Source organism: Bufo bufo, chromosome 3 (assembly GCF_905171765.1).
Source record: "Bufo bufo chromosome 3, aBufBuf1.1, whole genome shotgun sequence".
NCBI classification, from domain to species: Eukaryota; Metazoa; Chordata; class Amphibia; order Anura; family Bufonidae; genus Bufo; species Bufo bufo.
In genome coordinates, this window is record NC_053391.1 from 95654359 (window position 1) to 95668390 (window position 14032).

Below are 14032 nucleotides of genomic sequence, written 5' to 3' on the forward strand. Positions count from 1 at the left end.
TTTCCCTTATAACAACATGGTTACAAGGGAAAATAATAGCATTCTTTAATGCAGAATGCGTAGTAGAAGGTCAATATAATAAACATTGGTGGCGCAGTGCGCCCCCCCCTCCCTAGTATAATAAACATATAAACATTGGTGGCGCAGTGCGTCCCCCCCCCAACATAATACACATTGGTGGCGCAGTGCGCCCCCCCTCCCTAGTATAATAAACATATAAACATTGGTGGCGCAGTGCGCCCCCCCCCAACACCCCAGTATAATAAACATTGGTGGCGCAGTGCGTCCCCCCCCAACATAATAAACATTGGTGGCGCAGTGCGCCCCCCCTCCCTAGTATAATAAACATATAAACATTGGTGGCGCAGTGCGCCCCCCCCAACACCCCAGTATAATAAATATATAAACATTGGTGGGCAGTGCGCCCCCCCCCCCTCCCTAGTATAATAAATATATAAACATTGGTGGGCAGTGCCAATGAGGGTTAAAAAAATAAATAAAAATTAACTCACCTCCTCCAATTGATCGCGTAGCAACCGGTCTTCTGTACTTTCTTCAGGACGCAGGACCTGTGGTGATATCACTGTGCTCATCACATGATACAGCACATGATCCATCACCATGGTAATGGACCATGTGATGGAGCTCAGTGACGTCACCACAGGTCCTGAAGAAAACAGGAGACCGGCAGCTACGCGACCAATTGGAGGAGGTGAGTTAATTTTTATTTATTTATTAACCCTCATTGGCACTGCCCACTGCGCCACCAATGTTAATTATACTGGGGGGGCGCACTCAATGTTTATTATACTGGGGGGGGGCGCCGCACTCAATGTTTATTATACTAGGGGGGGGGCGCACTCAATGTTTATTATACTGGGGGGGGCGCACTCAATGTTTATTATACTGGGGGGGGCGCACTCAATGTTTATTATACTGGGGGGGGGGCGCCGCACTCAATGTTTATTATACTAGGGGGGGGGGGCGCACTCAATGTTTATTATACTGGGGGGGGGGGGGCGCCACCAATGAAGATAACTGAGCTGTTAATACAAATGCAGGAGGCGGGTGCCGGAATCAAATAGCGGCACCCGACCTCTATGACAGGGAGCTGCGATCAGCGGCAGTTAACCCCTCCGGTGCAGCTCCCTGTCACAGAGGTCGGGTGCCGCTATTTGATTCCGGCACCCGCCTCCTGCATTTGTATTAACAGCTCAGTTATCTTCATTGGCCACAGCCCCTCCCCCTGTCCCTCTTCTTATTGGACGCGGCAGCAGCAGCACAGGGAGGAGGGAGAGACTCTTCCACTGCGCTGCTGATAATAAATAATATTATTCTGCGGCGGGCCCCCATCCCGCCCGGGCCCTCGGACCATGCCCGAAGTGCCCGACCGGTCAGTCCGCCCCTGTCCGGTTGTTTACAGCGGCAGCTGGATATGAGCGCTTCCATTCCATAGTTTAGCTCCTTAAGCTTTTTAAAAGTTGGGTGGTATGTGTGTGTAGTGTATATATGGTGTATTTATGTGTGTGTAGTGTATATATGGTGTATTTATGTGTGTGTAGTGTATATATGGTGTATTTATGTGTGTGTAGTGTATATATGATGTATTTATGTGTGTTGCATATATATGGTGTATGTATATGTAAACATGTGTCATGACGCCGCGTGTCCGTCGTTGAGTAGGGAACCTGTTGTTAAAAATTTGAATCCCACACCTGCCTAAAGGTGTATGTGCCCCCATGCTAAACGCTCTGGGGGGCCTATACTATCTTAAAGTAAAAGGAGGATTACATAGCACTGCCAGTACCCATGCGTCAGATTATACACGGCACTGCCAGTACCCATGCGTCAGATTATACATGGCACTGGCATTACCCATGCATCAGATTATACACGGCACTGCCAGTACCCATGTGTCAGATTATACATGGCACTGCCAGTACCCATGCGTCAGATTATACATGGCACTGGCATTACCCATGCATCAGATTATACATGGCACTGCCAGTACCCATGTGTCAGATTATACATGGCACTGCTAGTACCCATGCGTCAGATTATACACGGCACTGCCAGTACCCATGCATCAGATTATACATGGCACTGCCAGTACCCATGTGTCAGATTATACATGGCACTGCCAGTACCTATGTGTCAGATTATACACGGCACTGCTAGTACCCATGCGTCAGATTATACACGGCACTGCCAGTACCCATGCGTCAGATTATACATGGCACTGCCAGTACCCATGCGTCAGATTATACATGGCACTGCTAGTACCCATGTGTCAGATTATACATGGCACTGCTAGTACCCATGTGTCAGATTATACATGGCACTGCCAGTACCCATGTGTTAGATTATACACATGCCAGGAGCTATACATGTGCCCGGGCATACACTATACTGTGGTACTCCCAGTGCCCAGCCATACACTATACTGTGGTACTCCCAGTGCCCAGCCATACACTATACTGTGGTACTCCTAGTGCCCAGCCTACTCGCCTTCGTGTACAATCAACATGGCAGGGAGGGCTGAGTGCTTTCTGTACGGTGCCCTCTACTGCCCCCTGCTGGATGTTCAGCGAAGCCAGCGAATAAAAAAAAAAAAGAAGGGGAATCGAATCAACCAAACAAAGCGAAAAAAAGAGCCGCTTCACCTTCGTCCTGTGCGAGGACTTCAGACAGGCGCGTATCTGCGACCAGGACCTGAGCAAAGGTCCCGTAACCCGTCCGCACCGTGCGGCAATATCCCCCGGGGGAACAACGACAAAGGACAACCAAGATGGTGAAGGCGAAAAAATCGTGGCCGAAACGCGTCGCCACCAGCACGGAGCGGCACACCAGGACGGCGGCGGCGGCGGCAGGGGCTCTGGTGGAGTCTCCTAAACCCGCAGTGCAGGTCGTGGGGGGCTCCAAGAAGAGCAAAGCCAAAAAGGCTGCCATCAAGAAACAGGTGGAGGAGGACACCAAGGAGGACGACGAGCGCTGCTCCCTGCTCGACCTGGGGGCGCAGAAGGAGCGGTGGCTCAGCTTCGTCCAACAGCAAAGTCTCAGCAATGAAGATGCGGCCAAACTTCTGCTGGACTCCTTGTAAGTATCTGGGGGCAGCCATGCCAACTTACTGGGAATATGGCTTTGTGAGGTCTGTGGCTGCCACCTGCCCTCCAGGGCATCCCCGTGTTCTTGTAGTGTCAATAAGGCACAATGTCAGTAGGTCTCTGTCCAGGTGGTCATCTGGAGGCACCTGGACTCCCACACACCACCCCCAGTAGGAGCCTATGGTCCTGGATGTTATTCACTGGCCATGGTGACCAGCAGCCCTGTGTAGCAGTAGAGCTGGCCATGTGGCAGCAGACCAGACCAGGGTCTCTTTCTTCTTGGTTGGGGGCTCTGGGGTGTCTTTGTCTGACCGGCAGCGACCATCGCTCCATATCAGATCACTGGGAGCTGATCCATCCCATAGACATCCATCCATCTCCATAGATGCTCTGTGACATTTATTGTATGTTGTTGTGACATTTGAAGCTAGGTGTCATTGAATGTCTACATCTCTAATGGATGTGATATTGGAGCTCACAGCACAAAATGGCAGCGTGATGTCTGAAGACAAAGCTGTGTCCTCGTAAATAGGGGCATAACGGCATAGTTATCTCCATAGGTTCCTTGGATGGACGGATACGGTGTGACATGCAGTAGTCAGTGTGATCATGTATATTATGATGTATGGTAAGACGATCCGTCCTTCAGGCAAAAGCATACAGGGTTGCCAACTGTCCAGAAATTTCTTGGCAGTCCGTAAAAATAGGCGACTTTTTTTCCTGCGTCCGTGAAAAAAAAATAGACCTGTCTGTGATTTTTTTGGGGCTGGTGATTCTTGACTAGGATATTTTGGTGGTAATTCTCATCATTTTATAGCTCCCAGTAATGCCGGTACATTGAGCTATAGCCAGGTATGACTTATAGTCCTTCTCATACATATGGTTTTCCAATTTGTCCGTAAAAAGTGTTGGATTTTGGGATAAGTTGTCCAGAAAAAAGAAAAATTCTGGTTGGCAGCCCTGATCGCATCTTCTATTCTACATGACAGATTCCCTACGGTACATTACCCAGGTTGAAAAAAAAGGTTCAGGCTTTCCCAGATCAGTAAGGGCGGTTCGCAACATGTCCGTGTTGCATCCGTTTTTCTTTGCGGACCTGTTGTATTTGTAACAATATCCATTCACGCAAAACCAACAAGAAATGGAATTTTTTTTTGTAGGACTGTGCAACAGACATACGGATCCGGGCAGCACGCGGTCCTCTGTCTGAATTTTTTGCGGCCCCATTGAAATAAATGGGTCCTCATCCAGTCCGCAAAAAATGCGGATCGGATGTGGACCAATAAAACAGTTGTGTGAATGGGGACTTAATAATATGAAGGCAGAGGGGCACATGTACAAAGACTGCCGTTTTCATGCCGGTCTCTGTTTCTCCTTGCTCTGCTAGAGGATTAACCTAATTTATGACGAGGCGTGCGCCTCATGATAAATTACGCTTATCTGAGGCAGTCACTGTGCTTTGTGGAAAAATGGCGGCAGCCCCAGGCTGGTGTAATTTTTTGCCAAGCGTACATGTTAGGGTACTTTCACATTAGCGTTTTTCTTTTCCGGCACTGAGTTCCGTCACAGGGGCTCTATACCGGAAAAGAACTGATCAGGCATATCCCCATGCATTCTGAATGGAGAGTCAGTCCTTCAGGATGCATCAGGATGTCTTCAGTTCAGTAGTTTTGACTGATCAGGCAAAAGATAAAACCGTAGCATGCTACGGTTTCATCTCCGGCGAAAAAAACTGAAGACTTGCCGGAATGCCGGATCCGGAATGTATTAGTGCTGGATCCGGCATTCAAAATACCGGAATGCCAGATTCGTCCTTCCGTTCTGCGCATGCGCAGACCGGTAAAAATGTGAAAAAAGATACAAGACGGATCCGTCGGTCCGCATGACAAGCGGAGAGACGGATCCGTCCTTGCAATGCATTTGTGAGACGGATCCGCATCCGGATGCGTCTCAGAAATGCTTTCAGTCACATCCAGATCTGCCGCAAGTGTGAAAGTAGCCTTAGTAAATTTGCTGGGGTCGGAGTCTCAGCACAGCCCCCATCCCGCCCAGCTGTTAAAAACTGGACGGTTGAAAAGGGGACTTGCAACTATTTTTATGACTAACATAAGTCCCTTGATAAATGACCCCCAGAATGTGACTTTGAGAATCCCACCCTAACAGGCTTCAGTATGTCCAGGGGCCACTTACCAACTAGTCGTGCAGTGTAGTGAACGTCAGACCTACCACACCAGCCGTGGTCTCCACCAGTTGATCAGTTGCTAGGAGTAACAGCACCACTTTTGCTTCGGAGTGGTTGTGGTGGGGTATGCCGTATAGGCAGGGGGAGTTTCTCCATACGTTTGTTGTCGTATTTCGTAAAATCACAGCAGTTTGAGTAAAATTACATCTAAAACCTCAACAAAAAATGTGAATTAGTAATTTTGGGGAGAGCAGCTGATGCGGTTCCACCCTGAGAGGGTCTTCATTATCGGAGATCCATCTGCTTTCTGGATAGCTATAGAATTACAGGACCAAGAAACGAAATATACAAAGTGATGTTACCTAATCTCCGAGGCTGGTAGAAGAGCTGGAAGGGGTAGTCCGGTTACATCAGGCTATCCTGTCCACAGGAGGGAGGAAAGTCCATACGCTGGCACCCCCACCGATCAAGAGAACGGGGGCCCTGTAGATTGTGGATGGAGCGGCAGGTGTGCGCACTGCTGCTAAGGCAGTGCCATAGAGATGAAGGGAGCCACAGAGTGCATGCTCGGCCTGTCACTCCATTCATTTTGGGGGTCCCTCCCCATTCTTGTGACCAGTGGGGGACCCAGCGGTTGGACACCCACCAATCCAGTTGTTGAGAGGGGATCATTTGACGTAACTGGAATACCCCTTTAGATTATTGTCGACTGAACCTGCCAGATCAACCCATCATTTAATATGTATGGGGGTCTCCCTTCTCCCCTGATTGCAGATTTTGGGGGAGATAAGGCAGTTGAATTTCAGGACACATGCATGCTCGGCTGAGCCTGGATATGTATGGAGGGCGTACGTATGTTTATGGCAGAGTTCAGGTCTCCATCTTTATGTCTATGGAGAGGGTTAGATACAGACCAGTTCCTGCATGTAAATGCTCTTATTTCCGGTTCATCCATCTTTTATGTGCCTAAAAAGCATTGTCCTATATGAAGAGGGAAGCCAGACTATCCCATACGGTTTAATGGCTCATGCACACAACCGCATGTATTTTGCAGTCTGCAAAACACGGATCCGCAAAAAATATGGATGAAGTCCTTTGACATTCTGTATTATGCAGAACATAACAGCTGGACCCCGATAGAACAGTCCTATCCTTGTCCATAATGCGAACAATAATAGGACATGTTCTATTTTTTTGCGGAACGGACGTACGGAAATGGAATGCACACAGAGTGAGGCCTCTTGCACACGGCTGTTGTGGGTCCATTCTGTGCATTGGGGACCGCAATTTGCGGTCCCCAATGCACGGGCAACGTCCGTGTGGCGGGCGAATGGGTCCATGATCCGTCCGCAACGCGAAAAAATTGTTCTATTTTTTTTGCAGTGCGGAGGCACTGACAGAAACACCACAGAAGCACTCCGTAGTGCTTCCGCGGGGTTCCGATCCGTGCTTCTGTTCCGCATCTCCGTGATTGCGGACCCATTCAAGTGAATGTGTGCTGTCCGCATCTCTTCCGGCCCCATAGAGAATGAATGGGTCTGAATTCGTTCCGCAACGTTGCAGAACAGATCCGGACCCATTATACGGACGTGTGAATGGACCCTTATTTAGGGTGCTTTCACACATACATTTTTTTTGCTGTTATTTACAGCTTTTTAGTGGCATTTTTTGCAGCATATTTTCTTTTTACACAGCATTTTTGTCAAAACACAGCATGCTCTGGACCAGCGTGTTTATGGCAGTACAAATGACACCAAATACTCTCTAGACACCCTTCTGAATCACCAGTGTATTTTACCCTTACCCATGGACTTCAATGGGCAAATCAGCGTCCTGTATTACAAGGCTCTACTACAGGACGTAACCAACAGCAACTGAATTTAAAACTGATTTGCCCCAGGGCGCAATGGTAGGTCGATAACTTTATAATAAGGCCTCTTGCACATGAAAGTGTGCTGGCCATGTCTGTGCTGCGGTTCACAAATTGCGGTCCGCAATGCACGGGCACCAACCGTGGGGATGCCGCATGCGGACGGTCCGCGATCCGTCTGTCCAGCAAAAAGATAGGACAAGTCTATCTTTTTGCGGAACGGAAGCGCGGAACGGAGCCCCACGAAAGCACTCCGTAGTGCGTAGGGTTCCGTTCCGTGCTTCTGTTCCGCATCTCCGTGATTGCGGACCCATTCAAGTGTGCCCCGTGTATTGCGGACCCGCCGTATGCGCACACAGCCGTGTGCAAGAGGCCTAAGGCAGTTTTGATAAATGGTGGTATTTGGGAAACATTATATAACAGACATATCTGTTGGGGGGGGGATACATTTATATTAGTGCCGCAACCCCCTTTAAGGTCATGGATTTCTCAATTTTCTTGAATGGAACATTAGCAGAACTTTCTGCAATAGGTCTGCTACATGTCATTTCACAGGGTTTGTTCACATTGCTTTTTTCTGTAAGGATTCTTGCATATGAAAGCTGCTAAGATCTGCCTCCCTTTTTTTTTTTTTTATGGAAATCCTCTCTGTAATTTATATGATCTGTCCACGTGCGGTTTAAAAAACTGCGGCGTGGTACAAATGTGAAGAATGTCAGATATGCAGCACGATAAACTACAAATTCAGGGCAAGAGTCCATTGGTCAGCCTCAGATTTCTGCAATGGATCCTGTGGCAAATACAGTAAATGTCAGATTCATACATTTCTAGGAGGTATAACGGAGGGGCGGCACAATGTCCAGTTCTAAAAAAAAAATATTTAACGAGCATTTGCACACGAAGAGAACTGTATGAAACAAAACCGTGGCATGGATATTCTCTGATTAAAGCCCCATGCACATAACCATATTTTCAGTCTGTGGACCCATTATTTCATGCGGACAGCACACCGTGTTGCGGGTCTGCAATATACGGGCCCGGCCGTTTTTGCACCGCATTACGGATGCTTCCGTGGGGTTTCTCTCCGTACTGAAAAAAAATAGAAGATGTTCTTTTTTTTTTCGGTGCGGACGGTCACGGACCCATTCAAGTTGAATGGGTCTGGATCCTTCTGCAGAATCCGCCAGGATGTTGCCCGTGCATTGGGGACCGCAAATTGCGCAATGCACAGAAAAGCCGAGCAGAGCACCAGACCTTACAACCAAGGCGGCGACCAAGATTTGCAAGACTTAGGCCTCTTGCACGCGACCGTATGTATTTTGCGGTCCGCAAAAAAACGGATGACGTCCGTGTGCATTCTGTATTTTGCAGGAACGGAACAGCTGGTCCCTAATAGAACAGTCCTATCCTTGTCCGTAATGCGGACAATAATAGGACATGTTCTATTTTTTGCGGAACGGACATACAGAAACGGAATGCACACGGAGTACCTTCCGTTTTTTTGGCAGACCCATTGAAATGAATGGTTCTGTATATGGTCCGCAAAAAAAGCGGAACGGACACGGAAAGAAAATACGTTCGTGTGCAAGAGGCCTTAACGTGAGGAATTCTGTCCGGACCTCGATGACAAGCAGTCTCTCCTGAACATGTTTTGTTTCTTTACTCATTTTCTTGTGTTTATCTGCTATTACATTGCACTAGTTTGGCGCATCTTCAGATTTCCCTACAGCTTCAGGATAGCAGGGTTGTAGGGGGAACTGACACACATGCCCGGTGTATAAGGTTACCAGATGGCGGTAATCTGGCCCTCTTCTCTGGGGCCTTGCAGTATCTTTTTAATTGGTGCATAGTTTAGGAATTTGTGACCAGGGGAGAGTAAATAATTGAATCAGACCCCATTCGCTGCAGCTGGTGCCTGGAATGGTGCCGACTTTTGCACCATGAGCATCGCTTTCTGCTGGCAGTTTTTTTCAGCATTTTTAGTGTTTTGTTTTTTTTTTTGCAGCATTTTTTTTGTGGAATAAGCCCCAGCTCCAAATGTTAGCAGAAAAGCTATGGAAAATAGGAAATACACGGCACACAATTGTTTTTTTTTTTTGCTACTGTTTTTTTTGTTTCTCTGGCACAAAACGTAGCAAAAACACAGGTGTTAAAAAAAAAAACCCTGCATATGCTTTTTCTGGCTTTTTTTTAAACACCTGTGTAAATTTGTGTAAGGACCCTTAGGTCCCTTTCACCTGAACGATACGGATTGTGTCCAGATCTGTTCAGGAAAAAAACTCATAGTTTTGCGTGCGAGTGCAGTTAGTTTTGCGTGCGAGTGCGTTCAGTAGGACACAGTAGATTGTGGCGGAGCTCATCTAAATCACCACCAATGGAAGACCCGGAAAAACGCCAGGAACCAAGCGTGGACGAAAGCAGCAGAAGAAAATAATCCAGCTTCCAAGATGGCAGTAGTAATACGTGATAATCTTTATTTCATGGGTGCAGAATAAAATCCAACATGTACATCTACGCATTTCTGATCGTCAGGTTCTGATCCTTACTCATCCGATCCGAAACGCGTAGATGTACATGTTGGATTTTATTCTGCACCCATGAAATAAAGATTATCACGTATTACTACTGCCATCTTGGAAGCTGGATTATTTTCTTCTGCTGCTTTCGAGTGCGTTCAGTAGTTGTTTTTTTTTTTTACGCGGATACAATTAGTTTTGATGCATTTTTCATGTGCGTGAACTGAAGAATTACAAACAACGTCTCCTAGCAACCATCAGTAAAAAACGCATTGCATCCTCATTACATCTGGATTACATCCGGACGCATTGCCATTTACTTCTATGGGGCCAGGGCTGCATGAAAAACGCAGAATATAGAACATGCTGCAATTTTCACGTAACACAGAACTGATGCGTGAAATAAAAACGCTCATGTACACAGATTCATTGAAATGAATGGGTCAGGATTCAGTGCGGGTGATATGCGTTTAATTCACGCATTGCACCCATATGGAAAACTTGCTCATGTGAAAGAGGCCTTAAGGTACGGCCACATGGTCAGGTTTCCTGATGCAGTTTTGGAAGCCAAAACCAGGAGTGAATAAAAAAAAAGAGAAGACATCGTATCTTTTTCTTTATACTTTCTCTCCTATTATGATCCAGTTTTTGTCTTCCAGGAAGCGTGACCTTGTGACCATGTCCTTAGGCCTCCATTCACATGACAGATTTTTAAATCAATGCGGAATCTGCGTTCATTTTCTGTGCAGTTTTAATGTGGTTTTTGGTGCTGTTTTTTCAGCTTCCATATTTTTCAACTTACAGTTCATTTTAATGGGAGAATCAGCGCAGATTCTGCTCTAAGACAGAGCATGAAAAAGGTCTGCCTCCCATTGAGGTGTTTATTGGCGTGGAAAACACATGAAAACCAGTGCCAAAAAACATCATGTGAATGGGCCCTTAAGCCCCTTTAACACGAGCGAGTTTTCCGCACGGGTACAATGCGTGACGTGAACGCATTGCACCCGCACTGAATCCGGACCCATTCATTTCTATGGGTCTGTGCACACGAGCGGTGATTTTCACGCATCACTTGTGCGTTGCGTGAAAATCGCAGCATGTTCTATATTCTGCGTTTTTTATGCAACACAGGTCCCTCAGAAGTGAATGGGGCTGCGTGAAAATCGCAAGCATCCGCAAGCAAGTGCGGATGCGGTGCGATTTTCACGCACTGTTGCTAGGAGACGATCGGGATGGGGACCCGATCATTATTATTTTTCCTTATAACATGGTTATAAGGGAAAATAATAGCATTCTTAATATAGAATGCATAGTAAAATAGGGCTGGAGGGGTTAAAAAAAATATATAAAAATTTAACTCACCTTAATCCACTTGATCGCGCAGCCCGGATTCTCTTCTGTCTTCTTCTTTGCTGTGCACAGGAAAAGGACCTTTGATGACGTCACTGCGCTTATCTGCGTCCGTCACATGATCCATCACCATGGTAAAAGATCATGTGATGGACCCTGTGATGCGCGCAGTGACGTCATCAAAGGTCCTATTCCTCAAAGAAGAAGACAGAAGAGAATCCGGGCTGCGCGATCAAGTGGATTAAGGTGAGTTAAATTATTTTTTATTTTTTTAACCCCTCCAGCCCTATTGTACTATGCATTCTGTATTAAGAATGCTATTATTTTCCCTTATAACCATGTTATAAGGGATAATAATAAAATCTACACAACACCTAACCCAAACTCGAACTTCTGGGTACCAAACATGCCGATTTTTCTCACGCGCGTGCAAAACGCATTACAATATTTTGCACCCGCGCGGAAAAAACGCAAACATGGAACGCAATCGCAGTGAAAACTGACTTGTTTTAGTGTCAAAATCGCACCATTTTCCTTGAACGCATCCGGCCCCAATCCGCAACACCCGTGTGAAAGGGGCCTTACTGCAGTTTGTTGAAGCTCTTTCTTTAGATCAGGGATGCCCAACCTGCGGCCCTCCAGCAGTTGCAAAACTCCGATTCCCAGCATGCCTGGACAGCCTACAGCTATCAGGACATGTTGGGAGTCGTAGTTTTGCAACAGCTGGAGGGCCGCAGGTTGAGCGCCCCTGCTTTAGATTATGCAAACACACCCTTACAATCATACAAGCTTCATGAACTAAGTTAATCATTAGGACACATTTTTTGGATAGGTTTTGGAGTAGATCTGGAGGAAAAACCGCACACCCACAAGCAGAAAATGCTTAAAGTACTAGATGCCGTTTTTTCAGGTGACTGAACATCTTGGAGTGACACGGTGTATCCTGAATATGCCATAACAACCGCAGGGACCCTTGCTGATTTGAGGAATGAAGAGACAGAAACGAGTGAAGGAGCTACAAAATTTGGTTTCATTTTTTATTATTGCTTGATACCTATCGCATGGTTTACTTCTAGGTCTAACCTCTACTCCGATGCCTCCGCCCTGTGCCAGACATTGAACTGGTTGCCCATACACTGTAGAATCCAATTTAAACTTCTTGTCCTCACCCACAAAGCTGCACCACCCTACATCTCTTCCCTCATCTCTGTCTACCACCCTACCCATGCTCTCCGTTCAGCGATGACTTATGACTGACTTCCACCATATGCCGAAACCTCTCAGTCCCGGCTCCAAGACTTCTCCCGAGCTGCACCGGTTGTCTGGAATGATCTCCCCCAAGAAGTTAGGTTAAACCACAATATACACAGTTTTAAGCGCTCCCTCAAAACGCATCTTTTTAGGGTGGCCTATCACATCCCCTGATCTAACTCCTCTCCATATATAGCCCATCTATCCTTTCCTGAACCTGATCCTCCACCAAACTCTCCACCGCACCCAGAAGCACTTCATATATTGGCTGCTGACCGGCTCATGCGGCTTTATATCTGCTCCGCTATTCTCCCAAGATGACTGGACCATTGTACAAAACAAGCACGTCTACCTTTTGTGTCACCTCTATCTCCTCATAGATTGTAAGCTCTTGCGAGCAGGGTCCTCATTCCTCTTGTTGTAATTATTGACATGTTGCTATGTTAGTTATGACTGTTTGTACATGAACCCGTGAACTGTAAAGCGCTGCGGAATATGTTGGCGCCATATAAATAAAGATGATTATTATTAGCAGCGTTGCTCCATTTGTCTCCTATAGCTGTTAGTTCTCAGGCACACCGCCGGCTGGTCTATCCCCTGTACTGACGCAGCGAGGAGAAGCCGATTGTCGGGAAGGAAGCGTTCCTTCCCGACAGTCGGCTGCTCGTTATGTGCAGGTGAAGCCATGCATTTCCATACAGCTATCACAGTATGAAGATGAGTGTCGGCTGCTGCTATTGCTCGTCCCCGTACAGAATCATTTAGGCCACTTTCACACGGTATTTGTAAGCCGAGACCAGAAATTATTATTACACTGCTCAATTCTTAATATATGTGTTTGGATCTACCTGTTACACTGGCTCATACATAATATATGGAGGAGGAGCGATTGCTACTGTGATCATTCCTCCCCCATGTGCTGTCAGCAATCAGGGATCTTTCATTCTGAAAAGACATACGGTCGTGTGAATGAGCCCTATACCTCAGCAACCAATCAGCCAACAAACAAGCAAGAGATTTTTATTTTTCAGTAGTGTTTCCGGTTCTGTTCCGTTTTTTCGTTCCGTGTTTCCGTATGGCATATACATTATACAGTAATTACATAGAAAAAATTGGGCTGGGCATAACATTTTCAATAGATGGTTCCGCAAAAACGGAACGGATATGGAAGACACAGTACATTCCGTATGTGTTCCGTTTTTTTTGCGTACCCATTGACTTAAATGGAGCCACGGAACGTGATTTGCGGGCATGAATAGGACATGTTCTATCTTTCAACGGAACTGAAATATGGAAACGAAATGCATACGAAGTATATTCCGTTTTTTTGCGGAACCATTGAAATTAAATAGTTCCGTATACGGACCGTATACTTGAACGCAAAAAACATCCCGTATACGGAACGCAAAAGAACGTTTGTGTGAACGAGCCCATATGGGCCATTTATACTAGGAACGCTCGTTACTGATAATCAGCCCAAAAATGGGATGGTGTAATAGGGGCTTCAGTGGGGCACGTTTACTATAGTGTCTGCGCCTGTTTTCTTTAGTAAAAAGCCTGTTTCCGACTTTCTCATTTACCAACTGATTTTACACCTATTTTGAGTTTTTAGACTAATCCAGAAGTTTTCTAACTTTTGCACCTATTTATGCAGGTGCGCCTTATTTTGCGTCTGATTTATGCTTCATGCACACGACCGTATGTATTTTGCGGTCCGCAAAAAACGGATCCGCAAAAAATATGGATGACATCTGTGTGC

The 14032-nt window shown here is 46.5% G+C and overlaps 1 protein-coding gene across 1 annotated transcript in view; it reads left to right on the forward strand.

The window, feature by feature from the left end:
- Positions 1-2567: 2567 nt before the first annotated feature.
- The window catches only part of CENPV (centromere protein V), a 36162-nt gene continuing 24697 nt past the window's right edge, over positions 2568-14032 (forward strand). Inside the window, exon 1 of the mRNA XM_040423362.1 lies at positions 2568-3096. Within this exon, the coding sequence (XP_040279296.1) occupies positions 2789-3096 (308 nt within the window). The 5' untranslated portion in view covers positions 2568-2788. The remainder of the gene's footprint in view (positions 3097-14032) is intronic.